Genomic DNA, 24740 nt, shown 5'->3' on the forward strand with positions numbered 1-24740 from the left:
TTGGAGTTTAAGTCTACTTTTTGCAATGCATAATCCTTTCAATGTTGTTGTTTTTTTGCCAGAAGTCACGTAATGGGGTTAAATAAAGAGAAGGAGAAATTTTCTGTGGAAGAGATTTTTTTTTAAAGAGTTTCAAGCACTTTCCAGAATATTTTGGTTAAAGGTGGCGGGTTCACAATTACTCACACCCATGGGAATGGTTCACCACATACTTTGGAGGTTTGTTTTCCTTCATGCGATGTGACAGCTAAGCTTTCATTGCATCTCTGAGGGTGAGTTGTTCGCTGAGGGCTAGGACCAGTTTTCTCACCAGCTGTGCCCCTTTTAACACCCCACCAAGAACCTCTTTCAGCACTTGTTAGTGTACCTCTAGCGGGTGTGGACATCTCAGGAAGGGAAGCCCCATTCTAACAATAAACGCCTTGCTTGGAGAAAAAACAATAGATGCGTACTAATGCAGTGCTATTCACCCAAAAGAGCTGGATTTAGTAGGCTGACAGATCTTGTCAAAACAGAAAAGGACAAGAGACAAGAGGCAGAGTCGGGACATGTGTATGCGGTCATTCAGTTCGTCTGGGGCTTTTGAGTACTGGAGTGGCATGATTGACAGATATGGAATCACACTGATGGTGTGAGAGCCTGAGAATCTGCTGTAAAGGGCCATTCTGAGAGCAGTAGCCTATTCACTCACACGCAGACACGCAAACACAGACAGTTACTGTATCTCACTACTGTACAATCTGAGGCCTGTTGTGTGAGATATGTAGTTGGTGTCTTTTTGGATAATTTCACCTGTGATGCAGACTTAGCTAATTTAAGAAATGCAGATTTATTGCATGTTATATATATTGAGCTTTAACTTGATCTTATATTCTGGCCAAGGCTGGCTAATGATTACTTAAATAAAATAAAATTCTTAGATTGAAAGATCAAACTTTGTCTACAGTACATTCATACTTATATACGAATGACACGCACAATCCACTGTGCCTTTTAGGCTGGGTGCTGGAACACAAACTCTTGTACAAGGAAAAAATATAGAGTTCCGCACACCAGATTGCTCCCATTAAAAATGATAAAAGATTGTTATTTTTTTTTTACTGCAAGTGCCAAAAGGCTCTTTCTTAGACTTCTGTTGAATACAGAGTCGGTCTGCCAGGTCTCTAAAACAAAACCGTCTTGACTGTGTTTCTGTTTTCACCTTTTACCAGGTCGCCTTGTTTAATAATGGATATATCTTTATGAACAGACAGAGGCGCTTCTAATAGATGTATAGTATGGTGGCTTTGAGTCTGAGCCCTTTATTGGTATACAAACTATTAAGAGGTACAAAAGTTGTATATGTGTACCCTTTTTATACCTTGTATTTTTATGTATGTATGTATGTATGTATATATATATATATATATATATATATATATATATATATATATATATATATACACACACACATATAGTTTAATGTATATATATATATATATACATATTAAAAATACATAAAAATACAAGGTATAAAATATAATACAAGGTATAAAAAGGGTACATATATATATATATATATATATATATATGTGTGTGTGTGTGTGTTTGTGTGCATATGTATTTGTAGCCTACTCTCTTATCGGTCTGTATACTGTATATATGAGATGTATTATTGGATACAAATTGATTGTAATGTGCAACAGGTGTGTGTAATTGTTGTGTATGGGTATTTAAGATGGTGACTGTATTCAACAGAAGTCTGAGGAAGAGCCTTTGGCTCGAAACGTCACTTAACTCACAATTAAAACATTCATACTAGGCCTAGGTAGAGGATGCCCTTTTAAACCATTGTTCAACTACCTCTTTTACCCATTGGAAACAATTATACAAAGCATCTCATCTCTAATATACAGTATACTCTGTTTTAAACACTAATTTAAGATAAAGATCATGAAGATCAGCATAAAAATGGTTTGGTATTGATGTTAAGTCAATAGATGACACTACAGGTACTATATAGGAGAGGGAAAAACTTGTTAGATAAATATACACCAAAGTTGTAGGCTTCTTCTTTCTCCTAATGTGCTTGAAATTGATGTTGGTCTATATTGAAACACCCACACAGTAGAAGCATAATTTAGGAAAATTTCTCAAATGAATGAAATGAAAATGAAAATATTAGTAATATCTAGGAAATGTTTATTTTTTTAATTTTTTAATTTTTAACTTCCATTGAAGTTGATTTCATGTAAACTTTTTCATTTGGAATTAGGGTTGGCATCCCAGGAAGCCATTCTGAAAATGCAGGCTAGTTAAACTTTATATCCTAAAGTTCTAGTGGGGGTGTCACTAGGCTAGGCTAAGGCCCCTCCTGCATGCCTGTGTATAGGCTGGTCTGTTCTATATTGCATGTTCAGTGAGTCATATGGTGCACATTTTTCGCTCTCTGCTGTTCCTGCACACTCTGAGGTAATAATAGCTAATGAAATTATCAGGGCTATTATACTATTAGGCCGGGAGCCAGGTCCACCCCTCAGGATGTTTTTTGGTACCTTTTTTTCTCCACTATTATTTCTTGTTACCCCATACCTTGGTCCATCACAAGTTGATAACGAGCACTCCCAACTTGGGGCCATTTGGTCTCAGGGGCCCAAAAAAACAAAACTAAAACAATTATGCTGCAACATCCTTTAAGGTCAACACGGTGGATTAGCTATCATATTCCACATGGACTTTTCAAACTGTCCTTAAACATGGGCAGTCAGTGAGTGACGTCGGCTGGCTTCATAATTACTGGTGAATCCAGATTCCAGCAGAATATGTCCCAGACCATGAGTTTGATTTAAACCATTTCATCGCTCTCTTCTATCGTGTTGTGTTGTCGGTGTGGCAGCGGTTGCCTGGGATACTTGATCTGGCTACACTGATTGCTCACGCACCCTGACATGGCAACCGCCATTACAGAGGATGACGATATGGTCTATAATGACTAGTCTACCAGTCCTCTATGTATAATGACTGGTTTCAGTCCTCTATGTATAGTGACTAGTCTACCAGTCCTCTATGTATAGTGACTAGTCTACCAGTCCTCTATGAATAATGACTAGTCTACCAGTCCTCAATGTATAGTGACTAGTCTATCAGTCCTCTATGTATAATGACTAGTCTATCAGTCCTCTTGTATAGTGACTAGTCTATCAGTCCTCTATGTATAGTGACTAGTCTGTTTTTTTAGGGATACGCTAACACTTAACCACTACAGTAAACTCACTCAGTGGGGTTGGGCCTGGGTATGAGAGCTGAACATGCAGCAACCCAGACCCCTCACTGTCGGAGATAACATACTCTTCTATTCATTTTCTATTTTGTTGTATCTTTATTAATTTTATTATTCGTATTTTTATTTCCTTTGTCTTAGTGTTTGTTGACTGTTTTGTATAAGTTTTGCAATAAAAAGTGATACATATTTCATATTCAATTTTTTCTTTTTTCTAATTGCTATGATTAGTGAGTGGACTACAGCATAGATACTGTAAGCAGCAAAGAGATCTAAGAACTAAAAAAAATGTGTTCCATTTTATGTTTGAGCTGTGTTTTAGTTTATCCTTCTGGCTGTATTGAGTGTTTATCTGTAGGTTAATAAAGTGTACTCTATTGATGGTTGGCCTCTTGATAACTAGTGATGACTGTACACTACATGAGTGTATTGATTTAGACAAGCTACTGTATATAATATACACCAAATATAGTTTTAATACCATTCAAAAGCATTTGGTTTCCTACTATAGAGTTTACTTTTCATGTTATTCACGTCAGTTAGCACAGCAGAACATAACATATTGTTAGATGCAAGAAATTTGCCTATTCCCATTTGGAAAGTGATTGAAAATTATATTTTCTCTGATTTGAGGTACAGTGAAGAACTTTGGCCACAGTAAGTTTAATCTTCTAGATAGAAAGGTCATCTTGGGCTTAAATTGAAGCTCATAAACTTGGGAAGTTTTTTATATACAAGTGAGGCAGTGACATACAATAAAGTGCTTGAAAATAATCACTTCTGATGAGAATTTGTCAAGCGGACAGACATTTTTAGTATTTTCAGCAAGCTCAGCAAGCCTGCGTATTATTTTGCTAGTTTCCCCTATGTTTCAGGATACTCCATGCCACATTTCTCACTTGACTATTTATGCAGTTGCAGTACCTTAATATTTGCATTTACATCATTTCGGCAGAAACTTTTCCCAAAAAGTTTTTTTTTTTTGGGTCCCTGAGACCAAACGGCCCCGAGTTGGGAGTGCTCGTTATCAACTTGTGATGGCCCAAGGTCTGGGCTAATAAGAAATAATCGTGAAAAAATGTCAGCAAAAAACATCCTGAGGGGTGGACCTGGCTCCCAGCCTAGATGGCAGTGTAATTTTTTACAATTATTAGGTGATCAAACTTCCAAAATAAATAGATTGGCAATCAATCAAAGGTAGGGCTAAGCTAATTTTTCACTTCGCAGGATTATGGAAAGCCTGGAATTTCCACTTTTATGACATGTACAGTACAGACCTGTGACTTTTACCATTTTCATGTTAACGTCTAGCCATCACTGGAGGATTGTGCCTCCTGTAATGTAAGGACAGATTATTATTTTTTTGGGCATAAACAGTTACAATAAACAAACATCTGAACATGATTTTTAATCCTTTGTGAATAAAATCCAAATTCTAGAAATGCCCCAGGCCCCTGTTGCAGACAATTACATAATCAAATAATTTTGCATTATATTATCCATTTAATACTTGTATGCAAATGGTATAAAGAGTGCTCAACAGTAACAATTATTGTAGGTTATAATCAAGCAACACCACTGTTGGCCAATTACCCTGCAGGTAAAACATCACAAATTAACAGGGTTGTAAGGACCTTTGTGGTAACTGTTGCCTAAGAAAAGTATTGCTGGCAATACAGTCTGTAGTCTGTGAGTGAGCACACATTGGTTGAATTTAGTTGGTTGAAAGCACACATTTATAATGTCAAAGCCATACATCTCCTACACAATCAACAAATGACGGCATTTCAATGGTATACAGCCTTTCCCATTGGTCATTTCCATCCACCATGTCTGCATTTCAAGGAACAGTGCAAAAAAATATACAAAGATAGAAAATCCATCAAAGTTAGGAATGGACATTTAGGGTGGTCCCATCAAAATAAATACCATAATATATTCTCTTTCTGTCTAACTCAACCCTATGTCTCTTGTACAGTATATTCTGTTCATCAAGGTCTATACTGGCTGTACTGTGAAGGGAGCAGGTTGGGGTTGGTTCCATAGCTGAGCGGTGCTGAACCTAAGGCAGTTCTGAAGGTTTGTGACGAAGGCATCCCTGCTCCCATCCCAAGGCCTACGCCCAAGCCCAGCCCACCTCCAGGCCGGGCCAGGCCTGGGTTGAGCATGTTGGTATAGGGGGGGGCTCCATAATTGATGCCCAGGCTGTATCCGGGCCTGTAGGGCTGCTGTGTGCTGGCCAGTACCACGGGCTGGATGTGTCTCCCAGGCGTGTTGAAGGCGAACTCAGGCGGGGGGTTGCTCTGCTTGGCTGGAGTGGAGGTCAGGGGGTCCATGTCAGCCTGGGGCCTGGAGGAGGAGGGAGTGGGGATGAAGCCAGCCAGGCCCCCATACTCAGAGGGCCCCAGTTGGGAGGTGGCGGTTGTGGGGAGAGTCCCAGCCATGAGAGATGGACGGATCCAGTCATCCTTGAAGATCTGAACCGTCAGCGTGGAGACAAGGGGGAGGAGGCGGTTTGTCACGTGGGCCAGCACCATCTGCTCGTTGGCATCTCTGCGGATTCGAACGTGGACCGAGCCAGCCTAAGAAAACACAATGAGGGGGGTGGAGGCGGGGAGGAGCGGAGGGGGGGAGAGTAGTTAAAGACTCCCTCCCTGTATTTATTATTCCAAATATTGCCCCTCCTCTTTCTCTCTCTCCCTCTCTCTCGCCCTCCCTCAATCAATTTTCCCTTCTTCTCTCTGTCATCCTCTTTTAGTTGTACATATTTAAAGTAAGCCAAGAATCCTTCCGAATCTTTCCTTCGTTAGCAGCCATCCTGTCTGTCTGTCTGTCTGTCTGTGAGCCTGGTTTCTCCATCTGCTCTGTGGGAGTCATACTACATGGTGTTGCTCCACCTGGAGGTAGGACAGGGGAACTGCACTGGCCTGGGGGATTAACTGTAACACCTTGTCGTAATGGGCATGTCTCTGCTGTGGGGTGACACGAATCTCACTAGCATCTGGGTTCACTTATTCAATGTGCATGTGTGTGTGCGTGCACAATGTGCGTATGTGTGTGTGAATGAGTGAGTGAGTAATAAACATGTTTTTTTCATGACACTGCCATTATTATTACTACTATTAAGAATTGATGTCAGAATCTGACATTTAAAGGAGTAATAACATAGTGGATAGTCACATTTTCTAGGTTTTTATATGCTATTTGCACAAAAGGGTATTGAAGAAACACAATGAAAGTATTAAATGTGTCCATTCTTTAGTTTTCAATTTATCATCCCATTTTCAACTGGTTGCGAATGTTCTCCTCGCAGTGAGTCATACAAGGATAACCACACCCCTATCCACGATCCATGGGTAACTCCTGACCCATAGTTGGTGCTGCTGGCCTACAGGCAAGACAATGCAAATATCTGACTAATGTTAGGTTCAGTTAAATTAGAGTGCCTTTTAAGGATTATTAGACTATTTCAGGTTATATTAATTTAGCTGTCAGGCTAACAGAGCTATCTAGTTTGCTTTCATAAGGTGACATTGATAACGTTAGCTAGCTAGTATGCTTTCATGAGAACAATATAGCTTTTATCTTAACTTGGCTGGATAGCAAAAATGATTATTGGGTGAGTCAGTATCCTTACCTTAGCTATTGATACTTGATAATAGTAGATAATAGTAATAGATAAAAGTTAGCTAGCTTGTGAAAATTCAGTCTCCCAAGATGAGCGTGTATCATAGAGGTAGCTACTGTATGGTAACAAACAACATGTGGAAAGTGGGTATGGTCTGTCAATCATAGTTAATCGACTGTTCCCATTACCACAGTCAAAATTTTTGTATTTTAAAGCTTGGAGCTGAGGGTGTCTAGAGGCGTACCCACACCTGGTTCAAAGCGAGTGCACATGCTAAGATCCAATCAGCAACACAGATAATTCTTCTATGGCCTTATGGGAGCGTGGGCGTACCCAAACCCACACACCGTGTGGGTGAAGCAGACTGAATTTACCCTGACAGACGGAAATTCCCCTCGCTGCTGGCTCGTGGCCTGCTCATGCAGAATTTACATACTGCAGCTTTAAAAGAACGTGGCCGAAAAACTGAAACCACTGGCCTGTATCGCATTGGTAAGATTTGATGTAAAATAATTATAATGTTATAGTATAAGCCTTACTTATCGCATACTTGAGACATGATATTCACAAAATTCTTCTGCTTCTGACTTCTGCTTAAAAACATACATAAAATATTGAATAAAATATGGGGGAAAAACTGAGGCAAGCTGGTCTGAATCTAGAGCAGGCTGGGTAGAAGCAGCCAGCCAGAGCCGATGGCAGCTGGAATGAAGGGCATTCCCATCCGTTGGTTTGTCAGAGGAAAAAAACACTGTTTCCAAAGTTGGAAGATAACAAATGAGGGATTTCAACCCATGAGCAGCTCGTTCTGTTTTTCATTTGAGTTAGCAAATCTGGTCAGCTTGTCAGCAGGGAAGCAGCCAGTAGAAGCTGAGTATGAATGGGACTCTTCTTGTCCCTGGCTTCTGGGGGGTGAGGGAGGAGGGGGGCAGGGACACTGTCTTGGGAACTACTGTCTTGTCTGACAACACCAAACACATATAGCGAGGGAAATACTGTTTTTACCATATGCCGAAAACATTCTGTGACAAACAGACATTTAGGACATGATTTCTTTATTTTTTGCTGTCTCTTTCCTTTATTTGACCATGGGTGAAAAAGCTACAGGACAAATACTGCCCTGGTGTATTACTGAGCTGAGGCATGTCTTACCAGTGAGCCAAAACCAACGGTCCAGAAGTGCTCGTTCCGGACCTCTAGTACCCCGTCCAGGGTGGACACCTGGTCCGAAACAAGCAGACCACAGAGTTACACTACAGACATATCTGGAACAAAACATTACACATCAAATTCTTAGGGTTCACTTGCTTACTAACCTACATCAAATAAAATAAAATAAAAATACATTAAAATACATTCAGTAATACAGTGTTAAGCCTGAAAATTGTTCTCACCTCTCTGAGCAGTTTGTCCAGCTGACCAATGACATGGGAGGGAGTGGTCTAGAGACGGGTGACACGATCACAGAAATACAATAAATAGAATGGACATTCACAGTCTGTTGTCCAAAGCATGTATCAAACACATATCAGGTATTATACATGAACATATATATCGTAGTAATGTGCATGTATATGAGCAGAGATGCTGCAGGCCATGCAGGTGGCCCTGGCGTGTCTCACCTGCAGGAGGACCTTCCCGCTGTAGACGCTCATGGGATACATGGTGCCGAAGATCATGAGGGCGATGGCCACCGCCGAGGCCGTGTCCACGGCGTTGTAGTTACTACGGTGACAGAGAGTCGCGACGACATCAGGAAATCATCATTATCATCGTCGGGCAATATACTCACAGAACAAATCCTCACAGATCTGTGTATTTTACCTAGTGGTTAATATGAGACTCAGTGACGGGTAGTAATGCATTCTCTCTCCACACTCCATTTACAACACCCCAGGATACATACACTATTAGCCTTACGACAGTAGTAGACTTAAACCATCCTGGAAAGCTGTATGTGTGTGTGTGTGTGTGTGTGTGTGTGTGTGTGTGTGCGCGCGCGCGCGGGCGGGGGCATATGTAGGTGTGGAGGACCTACTTCATCTCAATGAGCATGTAGGTGATGCAGAGGGAGAAAGCTCCGGCCATGTTGATCAGGACGAAGGGGTTCATACGAGGCAGGAGGACACTGCTCAGACCTGGGATGATTCCACACAGGCTGCGCGCAAGCACGCACACACACACACACACACACACACACACAAACAACACACGCACAGACACAGACACACACAAATAATAGGATTAGCACACCCAAGTCCCCCAACATGACTGCTTCATTCCAAGAATGTCACATGTGCACAAATGTGTTAAGAGAGGATGTGAAAACACACACTTGCAAGGGGCAACAAACACACTGACAAGACTAAGAGAATACCCCTGTGATACACATTCTAAAAAGGTTGTGACAAGTCATTCTGAGGATGAGATGATTAATGTAACATCCCGCTTTCTCCAAACACAGAGATTTTCTTTGTTCCGACATATTTTTTTATGACCATGGACCCTGGTCATAAATTAACAATTTACTCAGAACATGTAATAAAATGGTGTCTCCCCACAAAGCCGTCATCATAACGGACATGAAATATTCAGGGGTGTAGCTCTGAACACCATGACCTGAAAGAAACAGGCTCTGCTCATTGCTAAGGGAGAATCTCTGATTGTTCTTCTCAAATGCAATTTGAATCCAGAGATTAGGGGAAGATCTAATTTGAGGTAACCACTGCTAGTCCAAGAGTGTACCATTTTCAATTTGAAACGTCATAATATGGTAGCATCCCACAAGCACACAGTATTATTCACTATGGAGAGTACAGTACATTTCAGAAAATAAAAAACAGTATTAACTTAAAGCTGTGGTATGTAACATCTGTTCTATGAGCCTGCTATGAGCTAGAAATAAAGCAACTGCTTCAATCTCGCAGTTTGTGGGTTCACAAGTGCGTCTGGACTCTCGCATTCATCTTGTCGGCTAAGATGTTGAATTGGTATAGGCTGTTGGTTAAACGTGAGCCAATCAGAGCACTGTTGTAAACTCAGTTTAAGTAATTACATCATTAAACACATTTACTAAGCTTATAAGAAGCCTAAATGGTCATCCATGTTGTGCACCCTCAGATTGCGAGCTTGCAGTTACTTAGTATTTCTTTGGGCAGGGAGTAGGTCTGGTTTAATATTCATGTAGGCCATTATAAACCTGCTTTACACAATAAAAACATGATTCACGCCGTGTAGTATCACTTAAATGATTTATGAAGTGTACTTTTCATTTTGTGTGTAGAATTATCTTGTCAAAAGGTTGCAATAGTAATAGGTATAAAATAGTTTTTAAGCATGACATGCTGCCTAGCTCCATTCGAGCAGGCTCAGAATAAGTCTGCCTTGGGGGCAGTGTGAATACCCTGATTATGATAATAACTACTACTACTTAGTTATTTCTGTATGACTCCAGTTGACCAATAAGGGTTGATGTTGTTTTGGGCTTTGAACAAGGACCTTTCTCATCACTTAGCTTTTCTTTTTGGACCAATGCAAAGACACATTTATTTGGGGTGGGGGGTGGGGGGGGTGGACAGGATTCCCAATCCCAATAATCTGATTATCTCTCTGGTGCATTGATATAATTTGAGTAAAGCCACAATGGTGTGACTTCGGTTTGTGTGGATGTGTGGGTGAGTTTGTGAGTGAGACACAGAAAGCATACAGTCAGTGTACATACAATGTGCATGTGTGTGTGTGTGTGTGTACCCAGCCAGTGTTTAATTTCAGACTGCCACAGACAGAATACCCAGGATTACGGGGAAGTAAACAAACACTTGATACGATGCCAGTCTGCTGCCAGATCAGTGGCCCCAACAGCAGCCAGCAGCAAGAGAAACACTGGGCTTATATAACCTAACCCCCCAAGTGAAGAGAACAGGGAACCGTGGTGTACTCTGAGGACATTTATGACATGATTAGAGATGGAGAGAGAGGGAGAGAGAGAGAGGGAGGGAGGGAGGGAGGGAGGGAGGGAGGGAGGGAGAGAGGGAGAGAGAGGGAGGGAGGGTGAGAGAGAGGGAGGGAGAGATAGTGTGGGAGAGAGGGGGAGAGAGGGAGAGAGAGAGAGAGGGAGGGAGGGAGGGAGGGAGAGAGAGAGAGGGAGGGAGGGAGAGAGAGATAGAGAGGGAGGAAGGGAGGGAGAGAGGGAGAGAGATAGAGAGGGAGGAAGGGAGGGAGAGAGGGAGAGAGATAGAGGGAGGGAGAGGGAGGGAAGGAGGGAGAGAGAGAGAGAGAGAAGGCTGGGACATCCTGTCCACTGTAGCTCCTAAAGCCATTTCAGCTCAGTTCTTTTTAAGATTTCTGGGTGCTGTTGCCTTGTTTAAGGGGTACAGGGTGGGGAGAGGATAGGGCTTCACCTTCAAAAAACCCATGGAAAACTGGCTTCTCGACAACCAAAGCTGTGACCATTAGTGCCTCTGAATGTTGGGTGTAAATGTGCTTGTCTTGATATTATGTATTGTGTTGTGAAATTATGTACTGTGTAATGTGTACTGTCCCTGAATGTTGTGTGTACTGTGTTGATTTTAACCACTGTGTACTGTTCTGTTTTCCTTTACATTGCCTAACCAATTTTACCATTGCAGGTCGGCCTTTTAATTCCTGGCAGGGGGGCTGCCGACGGAAACTAGCCTTTTGGCTAAAATTGGGTGCATTTACACTATGTTTTTATTAATGTATGTTGTCCCTCTTAATCAAATAAACTAAAACTCAATCCTGCGGCAGATGGAATGGAACATATTATTGTGGCTTGAGTTTACTTCATGATAATGGGGACAAACTCAATACAGAATCCAATCATGGCCGCTGAAATTACTTCAATATTATACCATTTTAAATGTTAATGTTTGTACTCCCTTAAAGTTTTTATCAACTACAATAGTAACACTGCAGAAGGATCGACAATACAGCCTGTTCGGAGTTGTCCGAGACCTTAGTCAGATGTCCTATCCTGAGTGGACAGGGTCCAGGCTGAAGGTCCCATCCAACAGAGATGGAGGGGGAGCTAGAAGATGATCTCAGCCGTCACGGCTGAAACCAAACCCCTCAACCATCAATTATTAACCATACAAGTTAGCCTGTTCATCATTTTTGAAGCTACTGTATGGGGAAGGTGAGTTAGGCCTGGGGGCTACCCAATAAGCCACGTACAAGCCTTCCGAGCACGGCACTTACAGGGTTTCCATCCATCCATCAGGGGTCTTAACCTGAGGGCGAGGGCCCATAGTGAACACCACGGCAGAGGTGAGAGGGGAAGAGATAACAGACAACACCAGCTTTCACCTCTGACCTCCAAACAGATTTGCCTGAGGGGGAGGTCACCGTCATCCCCGAGAGAGGAAAACGAGCCAGGTTGCCCAGATAAACTTCTGCTGAGAAGCTCAATAAATCAACGACAAGTTTGGATGCTACAAAAGGCCACAACCAACAGACACGCACACACACTAGCAGACAAGCACCAACCCCCCCCCCCCCACCACCCCCCAGCCAAGCACCAACCCCCACCCGAGGGGCAGTGCAGGGGGTCGAGGTGTTCACCTCAGGGGCTGAGGACAGAGGGGAAGATGAGGAGGATCGATGCAGCTGGATGACTCGGTGAAACAGGATCTCACCTTCGACTTAGGTCAGCAACATGCTCCTGGAGCCAACTGCTACTGGCAGCTGTTCAGACCAGAGGTATGGAAGGAGGGCAAGGGGATGGAGGAGGGGGACAGGGATGGAGGGAGAGAGAAAGAGAACAAGTATTAGTAAATATTGTATGAATAAAAGCTGCATGTTCATGCTACGTAGTCGCCAACGTTCTCAATCAGCATTGTCTTCCTTGCTCCCCTCTCGGTCTCTCGCTAACTCAACTCTTTCTCTCCGTCTCTCTGCCCTCCCATCCACCTCTCCATATCTCCATCCACCTCTCCATATCGCCATAGTGAGTGTGCATATTGGGTTTGAACAAGGTGAGGGATGTATGTGAGCATGAAATCTACTCTTTAAGCCCAGACCATTAATATCCATGTGTCCTCTGGATGCGAGATGATTACTGGTCTAGCAATCTGGGACCGAACCTCGAAAGCCTTCAGGCCTGCTACATTTAGATACCACTGTATTGAATAGGAACCAAACAAAGTTTGTAAGGTTTTCGCACATTCGTGCTTGGCCCCCTATTGTAATAGGCTCTTTGCACAAGCTCCACTACTTCCTGAAATTCCACAGGCATTTTTATTTCCTGTCCTATACTATTGGATGGGAGTGATTAAGCAGGTGTGCGGCACTTCCATCCAACAGTATAGGACAGGAAATAAATATGCCTTTAGAGTTTCAGGAAGTAGTGGAGCTTGTGCAAAGAGCTCATTGGTAGTTTTCCTGCAATGGCAGTCTATGGTAGACTCTATAACTGACTGGTAACTTTTTACGAAACTTGGCAGAATGGTAGATGCTTGTGCCACGAACCCATGGAACAAGTCATCGATTGGCCAAAGAGGGGCGCTGTAGCAACCATTTAAAATCGCAAACTTTGAACAGGCATATCTCATGCCCGGTTTGACTTAGTCATGAAACTTTGCACACATATTCTTCTCCACACAATGAACAAATTTGCATCAAGAACCCATAACTTCCGATTACCAATCTGCATGAATCTTGGTACACACTATCCATCTAGGGATCAATATCTAAAATCCCATCTCAGAAAATGTTTGAAAAGTTGAATAAAACAACCACTATGAGCCGATTAATGTTGCAGAAGGCGTGGCTTTTCATATGAATGTTATCAACGGTTGGACTGAAAACCACAAAATCTTGTACATTTCACCACATATAAATGGAGGCTAACCCTCAATTATTGGACCGATCAAACAAAATGGGGGCGCTAGAGAGCTCGTTTCCGGTTTAGGCCTAACCGCCATGCCGATTTTTCAGAAACTTGGTAGAGTGGTACCAGGCCATGCCTAATGGTCACTGGAGAAATATGAAGCTGATTGGCCACAGGGTAGAGCTACAACAAGCCAAAATGCTTAAAAGTGGTTGAAACGCATCCGTTTCTGTGGTGACTCCCGTGGCCAAATGGGGTTAATATTTCTTGTATGAGTAGGTCTTGGCATGCTCTACAATTTACTAATTGGACTCGAAATAGCCAGATTCGATTTTTACGTTGATGTAAGTGTTTTGTGAAAAGCCACCGATCGCGCTTTCATGGTATTGGTATCAAATGTGGCTATGGTGTTTCGCTTCTTGCTTTTGATGCGTTTGTTGCGCTCGACTCCTGATATTGCTGCTTGCAGCTATTTTTTGTGTGACTGATCGTAGGTGCTAAATGGCCCTTCACTATGAACGATCTCAGTTATTTACAATTCTAAAATAATATTTATAGCTTTGGGGCATCTTGGCTAGTTGAGGAGCTCTGTTAAGACGGGAGGTTAACTATGTTAAGGTAGGAGGTTAAGTGAGGAGCCACTGGAAGTGCTGTGTAGTTGAGAGTGTTTCTGGAATGTAACATTGGAGCAGAGTTCTTTATTCATGATCTGCATGTCTGGCTGCCCTCAGGGGGCAATCCCACCGTCTGGAACCTGGTTATATAAGGCCATTTTGGTCTCACTCCTCTCTGTCTGTGTTTGTGTGTGTGTGTGTGAGTGCGTGTCTGTCTGTGTGTGGTATAGCCTTACTAATGTTAAATGATGTCAGGAGTCATGAAAAGTAAAGATGACGAGATGAGGGGATAGGAAGAGACAAGTTGAGAGAAAGAGTGCTTCAATTCTCCAGGCCCAAGCACAGGGCAAAGGAGAGAAAAAGCGAGGTGCTAACAGAGCCAATCAGAGCCCTCCTCTGTGGCTGTCACTGATTGACTGAGGGTCAATCAAGAATCTGGAGAAGGTGGAGGAGGCGGGTCTCCAGATGCTTTTGAAGCAGATTAAGGCCGTGTGTCCACCAAACCTTTTTTTCTCGGCTTAAAACGCTGGGCGCTCTGCTCAAAGCGCTCATCTGGGAGCGCTCATGGGCGCTGGGGAAGCATATAGCGCTTTTTCAGCTGAGCGCTTATTGTCATAGCAACCAGACATAGCAAAATATTCCTCCAAGCATTGTTTTTTAAAGACATGTTGTGGTATTCGTTCGTATTCATTGCATAAATACACAGATATTGAGACACAATCAATATCAACTTCTCAAAGCTAATTTTCTCCATTGTTGCTGTTGACGTTGGTAGAGTTGTTCAACCGTTTTGTCGAGACTTGTGTTTGTCCCGCCCCTTCTCCACTGTGATCGGACGGCTAGGTAAAAGCTGACATTGATGAGCTCAGCTGGCTCTGAGCTTTTCAGCCCAAGTTGAACATTTTTCAACTCGGGCAGGCTGATAAATGCTTGTCGTGCACGGCGCAGCGCAGAAAATACACTCAGCGCCACACTACGCTGCTGGCGTTTCCAAAAACGCGGCGCTCCCATTATAAACAATTAAAAACATACGCTACGCTCAGGGAAAAAAGCTTTGGTGGACACACGGCCTAAGCCATTCCAAGGGACGAGAAAGAATAGAAGGCTAATTCTGTACTATTTATCGGCCTGATCTGTTAAATTTGAGAAAACAATTAGGCTAGTCTGGCTCAACGGATGTAGGTTTTGGCAATAACCCTCGTCATTCGTTGTCACACTGTCCAATCAGTGGCGAGTCTGGCGACGCAAATTAATCTGATTCGGCCGAGAGATTATCTCGGCACCAATCAGATTTGATCTAGACTATTTTGCGGACTGTGATTGGTTTAAAGAAATACTGCGTTCCCCCCCCCCCCTATTGCAGAATGGTAATATGTCCAGCCAGACCTGTCTCCGGCGCTGGCACAGCTCAAACGAAGTGTGGTGATAGGTCTGGCTATGTGAGACTACAATTAGGCTAAATCGTTTAATACAAACGACCATTTTTCTGTCCAGTGCGACTGTTGTAATTGGTTGCACTAGTATGAGCAGAGAGTCTAGCTGGTCGGATTCAAATTCTCTTTTATTTTTTTGTCCTCAATACACTCTATAAGTAAGTAGCCTAGTGGCCCATAGGGCAGGAGCCTATCTCCAAATTCCTTAGTGTGAGGCAGCTTGATGTACAAGTACACCCCCGGACATGACGCTAGTATGTCACAGGGACTTACCCCAAATCCAAGCCTTGATACTGAGTGCCAAGAAGGGACGGGATAGAGCCCCCAAGCTCCCAGTCTCAGGACAGACAGTCTAATTACCCAGAAGACCACCGAGCTGGTGGCCCACCCTATAAGGTGATCTCAATGTTGCGGAAAACCCAGTCTCTCATAGCCAGACCTTTCTCTACACTTTGTTTCTCACTGTTCCAGCGATGGAGGAGAGTCTGGTCACACCCCCTTATTATTCTGAGACAGGGGTAAATCACTGTATTTCTTTAAACGAATCACAATCTTCTTGGGCGGCACTAAGCTTGTTGTTTTTCCCCTAATGGTGCCCTTTTCGAAATAATGTCGGGGCATGGAATCTGATTGGTGCCGCTGGAATTGAGCGGTGCCAATTAGCAGATTATCTCTAAAACCTACATCCGATGAACTACACTACGCAAGACGCAACTCCAGCACCACTTGGTGGATCATGTGACTGCTTGGGTGTTGGTGAGAGTGGAGGTACCTTCTGAGACATAAGCAAAGGGCTTGTTCCTGACAGACAGCAGAGTCAGCAGGTTGAAGAACAAGGCCACGAAGGTCCCCACTAGTAGACGACCACTGCAGAGAGAGAGAGAGAGAGAGAGATGGTGGGAAGGAGAGAAAAAACACGTTAGCTTGACATAAAACGATCGCTTTGATTAAAACAAATAGCTATACACATTAGCATAACACACACACACACCTGTATTCTTCACTCCTGAAATACCTTCACACATCAAGTTGATAAACAAGATTGTACAATCGATCAATCAAATCAAACTTTATTTGTATAGCGCATTTCAATGAAGTGTTTATTCTAGGAGGACGCTGTACAGCCAGGTGTACGCAGTTTCAAAATATGTCACGAATGAAATCCATACATCCAAATCACAGACAGTCCCTCTGAAAATAAATAACTATCAATACAAAATAAAACAATCACGACGACGAGTGGCAACAGGTTTTAAAGCTGGGGTGAGCCTCTTCTTGATAGGGTTTAAGTGGATGTTCGCAGCCCAGATCCAGATGAGGTGTTTTGGTACCTGTGGCGTCTCTCCTCTCACACACCTGCCTGACAGCAGTACTGATGATAATCTGGGCCTAGAGCCAAACCCTACATCTCAATCCTAATGTCCCGGTGGCATTGGAAAGTGTAATCTTGTCAGGGCGGACAGGTTTTAAGTCATGTTTTGTTTTTTTTAATCTGTATTTTATGATCGAGAGAGATGGGGGGGGGGGTTGTGTGTAGGATTTGGCAACCTGATTAGCTAACAATCCAGTTGTGTAGAGTCTCAAGGGGTGAAAACAGGGCAGGGAGGACATCCCAGTCTGTCTGTCTGTCTAGCCTCAACAAGCCCAGATGTTTGGACTGCTGTTCCGTTTTCCCTGGAGCTGGGAGGTGTGTGTGTGAGTGTGTGTGTGTGTGTGTGTGTGTGAGTGCGTGCGTGCATGAACACTTACGTGTGTACCTCCGGCTGCTCCATAAATCTCTCCACACTGTGGAAAAAAACAACGACAAAAAAACAAGCGGGAACATTGTCAATAAAACAAACATCATTTCGTTTGTCCACACGTCTGGTATTAACACGCAGGATCCCCTTGAGGTGCAGGACAGACGAGAAGAAGAATGTAGTGCCTTCTACCACTCAACACAAGCACAACACAGCCGGCCTCTCCCAAAGGCTGTTGAGGTGAGGTGTTGGAGGATGTGTCTCCGGGACAGATGTTGATATGACGGCACATGGCAACAATAGCCTATTTCCTCCAGTGCACAAGGGAGAGAATCACATCCTATACGCAGTGATCTCGCTGATGCGCACACAAGCGAGAGGGTAGGAAACCAGTCAACTGTGCACTGTATACATTAAACGCGCACACACAGACACACAACACATTAGCTCATATTCCTCTCTGCTTCTCTCTCATTAGCTCCCTCTCTCTCTCCCTTCATCCAGGTCTCTCTGCCCCTGGCCTGGTAAAACAGTTTGCCATGCTGTACTGGACTGGAAGGAGTGTGTGTGTGTGTGTGTGTGTGTGTGTGTGTGTGTGAGAGAGAGAGAAGGATATGATGACATGGGAAGCGCTCCCCCTGATTCCGCTTCCCCCAATGCCCCCCCCACCCAGTTGAACGTTGGATAAACCCTGCTTGAGCCATGTTGAGGGCCGCAGGGAAAACACATAGATTTAGTGCAATGACTGTCACACACGCACACACACAGGCACACACAGGCACTCCACATGGTTGATATGCTAGTCGGCGTGACCATGTGCGAGAGCTAGGACATTGTGTCATCATCATCACTGCCTCTCCTCCCCCATCCCTCTCCAGCAGTGCCCGTTAGATCAACCCTGCTCGTGGCTCAGTGACCGTTAGATCAACCCTGCTCGTGGCTCAGTGACCGTTAGATCAACCCTGCTCGTGGCTCAGTGACCGTTAGATCAACCCTGCTCGTGGCTCAGTGACCGTTAGATCAACCCTGCTCGTGGCACCTAGGGCCAACAAGCATGTGTGGTGCATGTCAGGCAGGCAGGGGAGCTGGCAGAGAGGCAGGCAGGCATAGAGGCTGGCACAGAGGCAGGCAGGCATAGAGGCTGGCAGGCATAGAGGCTGGCATAGAGGCTGGCAGGCATAGAGGCAGGCAGGCATAGAGGCTGGCATGGAGAATGGCAGAGGCAGGCATAGAGGTGGGCATAGAGGCTGGCACAGAGGCAGGCATAGAGGCTGGCTGGCATAGAGGCTGGCTGGCATAGAGGCTGGCATAGAGGTTGGCACAGAGGCTGGCACAGAGGCTGGCACAGAGGCTGGCACAGAGGCTGGCACAGAGGCTGGCAGACACAGCGTGATGGAGATGACGTTCCCACAGCTATGAAATATTCAGTAGCGCCCCCTAATGTGCTGGGGAGGAGAGGGTCAACCTTAGTACTGGGTTAAGTGTGTGTGTGTGTGTGTGTGTGTGTGTGTGTATATCTTTAGGTGTGAGGGTGGACACTGGACAGTACGTACCTCTCTTTCAGGATGAACAGGGCCCCCAGCTGCACCAGCACTGTAGAAGCAAACACCGCTAGCACCTCCAAACGCTCAAACCTACACACACACGCACACACAAACACACGCACACACACACGCACACACACACACGCACGGTAAGGGAACATATGTGTAAACACTTCAACACACACACACACACACACGGTAAGCGAACATACGTGTAAACACTTCAACACACACAAACAAACAGATGCTACTCAAACTGCTAATTAGGGAAGTTTCTGAATTGAGGTCCTGCAGGGTCTGTTCCATACATAGCAACACGCAGAGCTGGGGGGGAATCTGGCGCAGAGGCCGAGGACACTCGGTGAGCTCATTACTTCTCATAAAACAGCTGCATGTGTGAAAATAGGCAGATGGCTAAACTCAAACTTGGAAAAAATGTGTTAACCTGTCACACGTGTGTGAAAACACCATTTCTGCAAAAGAGAAGTGTTCTCGACAACCTTCCTGGTTCAACAAAGGCAGGAAAAATCCTCGGCAACAGAACCGTTTTAAGTCCCTGTGGTTGGACAGAGGACGAATTTAAATGTACTATATGACTAAAATCAATTAAAAATGTCAAATCAAAAGAAGCCGTACATGAATATTCTTGTAAAGTTCTTACTTTGACATGTGCAGCCATAGCATTTCCATCATTGATACTGTAAACCGTTTCCACAGTTAATTACCAACCCCCCAAATGCAAGCACAATAATGTTCAACAGCTGGCCTGGCGCCATATTAATGCAACCTGGATAGTCTGCCCAGAACAGTTCATGGTTAGTTGGGCCAATCACCCCCTCCCTCTGCCACCCCATTCTCCCACACCCCTCCCCCCTCCCCCCTCCACCCCCCAAATCCTTGGTGCTGACACCGGCTAAATGGCGCTGTTGTTGGGAGCAGAGAGGCTGTTTGCCCAACAGAGAGACTGGTTATTCTGTGGGGATGCTAAACAAACACCTCGGTGTCAAGAGGTGGCCAAATGTTTAATAGCACAGCCCGACACAGAGCCGGGGGCTGGGCCCCCGCGCGCACACACGCACACACACACACCCACGCGCACACATGCACACACACACACCCACGCGCACGCACGCACGCACACATATACGCACACACGCACGCACATACGCGCACACACACATACGCACACACGCAGGCACATACACATACGCACACGCACGCACACACACACTCGTGCGCACACACACACGCACCCACACACAATGTCCCCCACACACAATGTCCCCCACACAGTATTAGAGCACTAGTACACATAGACATTGTTCGTATTAGATAATCCTCAGGTGGCGACGACAAGTCTAACACATTTTTGATTTAATCTGATTAATGGAGATTCTAGATTAAGAAAATGGCGAACTCGGTTGTTGAGCCTGAGGAAATGGGAAATGTCCTGCGGTTGCTATGTACTCGGATGACTGGGCGAGTTTGACCACTGAATGTCCCGTGATACTGGGAGAGCAGTGCTGGACAGCGCTGGCTGGTGTTGGACTTGACTGGTGCTGAGCTCGACAGAGATGACCTGGGGCTGAGGCTGGCTAGGGCTACGTTCTAGGGCCTGGCTGGGTCTAGGACTGGGTCTGGGGTCTGGCTGGGTCTGGGGCCTGGCTGGGTCTAGGACTGGGTCTGGCTGGGACTAGAACTGGGCCTGGCTGGGTCTAGAAGTGGGTCTGGGGCCAGGCTGGGTCTAGAACTGGGCCTGGGGCCTGGCTGGGTCTAGAACTGGGCCTGGCTGGGTCTAGAACTGGGCCTGGGGTCTGGCTGGGTCTAGAACTGGGCCTGGGGCCTGGCTGGGTCTAGAACTGGGCCTGGGGTCTGGCTGGGACTAGAACTGGGCCTGGCTGGGTCTAGAACTGGGTCTGGGGCAGAGCCTGCGTGGTGGGTGGGGAGGGCTGTTCCAGTTGGAATGAGATAATCTCTTCGGTGGCTGACCCATTGTACTAGCCTAGTGAGCACATTAAGGCCAAGTGGAGCTGAAAAGCAGCTTTCGGTACAATCACGACTCCTCCACACCCTAAGGTCAGAGGCCCACTGTAAACTCCCTAAGCCTCCCCATCAGCCAGAAACCTACGCCATCAACACACACTCACATGGTATGTCAACAAAGCCTGTGTGTATGTGTATGTGCGTGTGTGTGTGTGAGATGGTAGGGCGATAACAATTCACACACAACAAACAAACAAATAAGCAAACAAACAGACATGGAGTAGGGCATCCATGCAAACAAAGAGAGGTCAGTTTCCCCCAACGCTCGGCCTAGAGGTCAAAGGGGATGGTTTGACCATCTGTTGACCCGGTGTGCAGTGCTGCTATACTCACCCGAACGAATACAGCTGACTCGGCTTCTTCATGCTCACCCAGGAGCTTATCAGACATGTGATCAGACTGGAGGAGGGGGCAGAGGGGAGGTTCAGTCGGGAGGGGCGGGGGGTTGGGGTCAAGGTGAGGTCAGATGGGAGGGGGCGGGAGGGGATGAGGGAGAGAGAGGTCGACGGTTACTCTTAAGGACGCTCAGGCTGTTTTGAGATCGATATGAAGTCTTCTTCAACTGCACTGCAACTTTTTCAACTGCATAACAACGCTAGACCGAGCAATTTTTCATAAATGACTTGACTGAGGACAGGGGCTTACCTGAAGAGATCGAAGATGGTGAGATACGTGTATGCGGTTAAGGCTGGAATGAGAGAGAGAGGGAGAGAGAGAGGGAGAGAGAGAGGGAGACAGAGAGAGAGAGAGAGAGAGAGTGTTACCGTGTTTTGTTTACATAAAACAAGTTTAACATGCTTATGTAAATATAATAATAAAATAAACAAATACACATGCACGCCGATAATGACACATACAAATACGTGTGGCCACCAAGGATTCCCTGAACTAACAATTCCTGCCTGGGAGGGGTGCCGGCATAGCTGTTGTGCGTTCGTAGCTGCAGGCGCGCGCACGCACGCACCCACCCACACCCACACCCACCCACCCACCCACACACACACACACCCACACACACAGACACACACACGCACCCACCCGCACGCACCCCCCACCCCTTCACACACACGCGCACAAACACACACACACACACACACGCACACACACAGGACTCTTGGGAGCAGCAGCGCAGGGCTGAAAGGAGGGACCATGCAGCCAGTGGGATCGTCTGGCTTTATGGAGCGGCTTTATGTAAGCTGGATATGATGGAGTGGAGATTAGGGGAGATTTGCATGGAGAAGAACATTTTGTTTCCACACTTGCCAGGGCCGTGTTGGCCAAACTACTGTGATGTAATCCTGGAAGACCAGCAGAGTGAGCCGAGGGCTGAGTGGATTGGACGGCTCTAATGGACAGACGGACGGACAGCCGTGGAGGCTCGGGAGAACAGTGCAGTCTCGGGCAGACTGGGCGTCCGGCTGGAACGTAAAGATATCGCCGCGTTCCGTCTCCATCTGCGTGACGCCTGCTATTCGGCAGAGGACATGTAGGCTAGGCTAACGTAGCATCCTACTGTACCTGTCGTATGGTGTAGGAAGCTCCAGCTCAGTCCTATGGCTCTCTAAAACACTACTTTGCCCTTTCTCCTTCCTGAAGTATTCACTTGATCGCTAAGAACAAACGTCTTGTACAGATAGGGTCGCAGGCTAGGCTACACGATCACAATCACAGTGTTCAGGATCAGATATCAGTTTATCCCGACTGACTGACTGACACACACACACGCACGCACGCACACACACGCACACACACACACAGATCCCCGTCCCACTACCACCACCACCCACTCCAATGACACTAAACCAGGATTTGCTTCCAATCTGAAATGCTTCCAAACACCGACACCCAGAGAGAGACCTGTGGGCTGCTTCTATCAACCAACACAAGCAGCATATTAGTCCTAACCAGCCAGACAGACTGATTGAGCCCAGCGGGACCTGAACCCAATACATGTAGCACACCGGGAGCAGATTAAGGTGGCTTGTGTATGTTTTCAGACCTAATCAATAAAGAGGAGTGAGGGATGGAGAGAGGGCAGGAGAGGAATAGGGAGGAGTGAGGGATGGAGAGATGGCAGGAGAGGAAGAGAGAGGAGTGAGGGATGGAGAGAGGGCAGGAGAGGAAGAGAGAGGAGTGAGGGATGGAGAGAGGGCAGGAGAGGAAGAGAGAGGAGTGAGGGATGGAGAGAGGGCAGGAGAGGAAGAGAGAGGAGTGAGGGATGGAGAGAGGGCAGGAGAGGAAGAGAGAGGAGTGAGGGATGGAGAGAGGGCAGGAGAGGAATAGGGAGGAGTGAAGGATGGAGAGAGGGCAGGAAAGGTATAGGGAGGAGTGAGGGATGGAGAGAGGGCAGGAGAGGAATAGAGAGGAGTGAGGGATGGAGAGATGGCAGGAGAGGAAGAGAGAGGAGTGAGGGATGGAGAGAGGGCAGGAGAGGAAGAGAGGAGTGAGGTATGGAGAGATGGCAGGAGAGGAATAGAGAGGAGTGCGGGATGGAGGGATGGTAGGAGAGGAATAGAGAGGAGTGAGGGATGGAGGGATGGCAGGAGAGGAATATAACCTGGGTGCTGAATATTTAATGCCGTCTGCAAGACTGCAGCCCAAACAGATCTGATTGGTTGTTCCCCCCTCCTGCCTTCCTGCACGCATGCACACATACACACACACACACATGCAAGGCCCAAACACACACACACATGCAAGGCCCAAACACACACACACACACACACACACACACACACACACACACACACACACACACACAAGGCCCAAACACACAGACACAGACACACACACACCCCACCCCAAGGGAACAAAGACCATTAGTGGCATTAAGTGCTGGTTGGTTATCAGAAGGGTAAGCAGAAGTTAAGGGCCCTGTGGGCCGAGAGAGGGTGTGTATCAGCTTTCCCTCAGCTCGCAATCCCTCGTCCAGAACTGCTGTGGTCAGTTGGCACACATCAAGTAAATATAGACGGAGACAGAGACAGACACACACACACACACAAAGACAATACAAACACACAAACACACACACACACACTGAGTATTAGGCCTAAAGCGCGAGCTGTCGACAGGCGGACGCAAGCGCACACACACGCACACACACACACACGCACACACACGCGCACGCACACAGGCTTCATTTCATCTCTCATAGGAGCAGATTTGCAAACTGCAGCAGCGGTGTGTCATTGCTGGGAGAAACACGCATCGACCGGAGGGGTCTCGGGTGTCTGTCGACGCGGCACATTAAAACAACAAACGATCGCTCCACATGTAAACTAAAAGCTTTATTGACTGGGCCTCCAGAAACACCTGCTGGAGGAAAAGGGAGCTGGGCAGAGGAAGGCTGGTCTGGGCCCTGCTGACGAGAGACACGGGGGGGAAAGTGAGACCAGGAGGAGGGAGGGAGGGAGAGAGAGAGAGACAGAGAGAGAGAGAGAGAGAGACAGACACACACACACTATATTACGTGCATACGTACGACGCGCACACACACAGACACACACACTATTAAGATGGGTAGTGTAGGTGACTCGCTGTTAAGTAAACAAGCCTACGGAGGGTCTCTCACTCGTCTCCGTCATTGGCATCAACACTCCCCTGTTCACAACGCTCTGTTAATGAGACAAA

General features: G+C 45.9%; 1 protein-coding gene across 1 annotated transcript in view; it reads right to left on the reverse strand.

Annotated features, from left to right (window-relative positions):
* Positions 1–4709: 4709 nt before the first annotated feature.
* slc30a6 (solute carrier family 30 member 6) overlaps positions 4710–24740 on the reverse strand; it is a gene marked incomplete at its 5' end in the record, with an annotated part of 33178 nt that continues 13147 nt past the window's right edge. Inside the window, 11 exons of the mRNA XM_084461477.1 lie at positions 4710–5841; positions 8040–8108; positions 8282–8329; positions 8510–8612; positions 8926–9045; positions 12542–12590; positions 16554–16648; positions 17531–17566; positions 19074–19154; positions 21441–21506; positions 21753–21795. Coding sequence (XP_084317603.1) covers positions 5251–5841; positions 8040–8108; positions 8282–8329; positions 8510–8612; positions 8926–9045; positions 12542–12590; positions 16554–16648; positions 17531–17566; positions 19074–19154; positions 21441–21506; positions 21753–21795 — 1301 coding nt within the window. The 3' untranslated portion in view covers positions 4710–5250. The remainder of the gene's footprint in view (positions 5842–8039; positions 8109–8281; positions 8330–8509; positions 8613–8925; positions 9046–12541; positions 12591–16553; positions 16649–17530; positions 17567–19073; positions 19155–21440; positions 21507–21752; positions 21796–24740) is intronic.

This window comes from Borostomias antarcticus, assembly GCF_949987555.1.
Source record: "Borostomias antarcticus genome assembly, chromosome: 2".
In the NCBI taxonomy this organism is placed as follows: Eukaryota; Metazoa; Chordata; class Actinopteri; order Stomiiformes; family Stomiidae; genus Borostomias; species Borostomias antarcticus.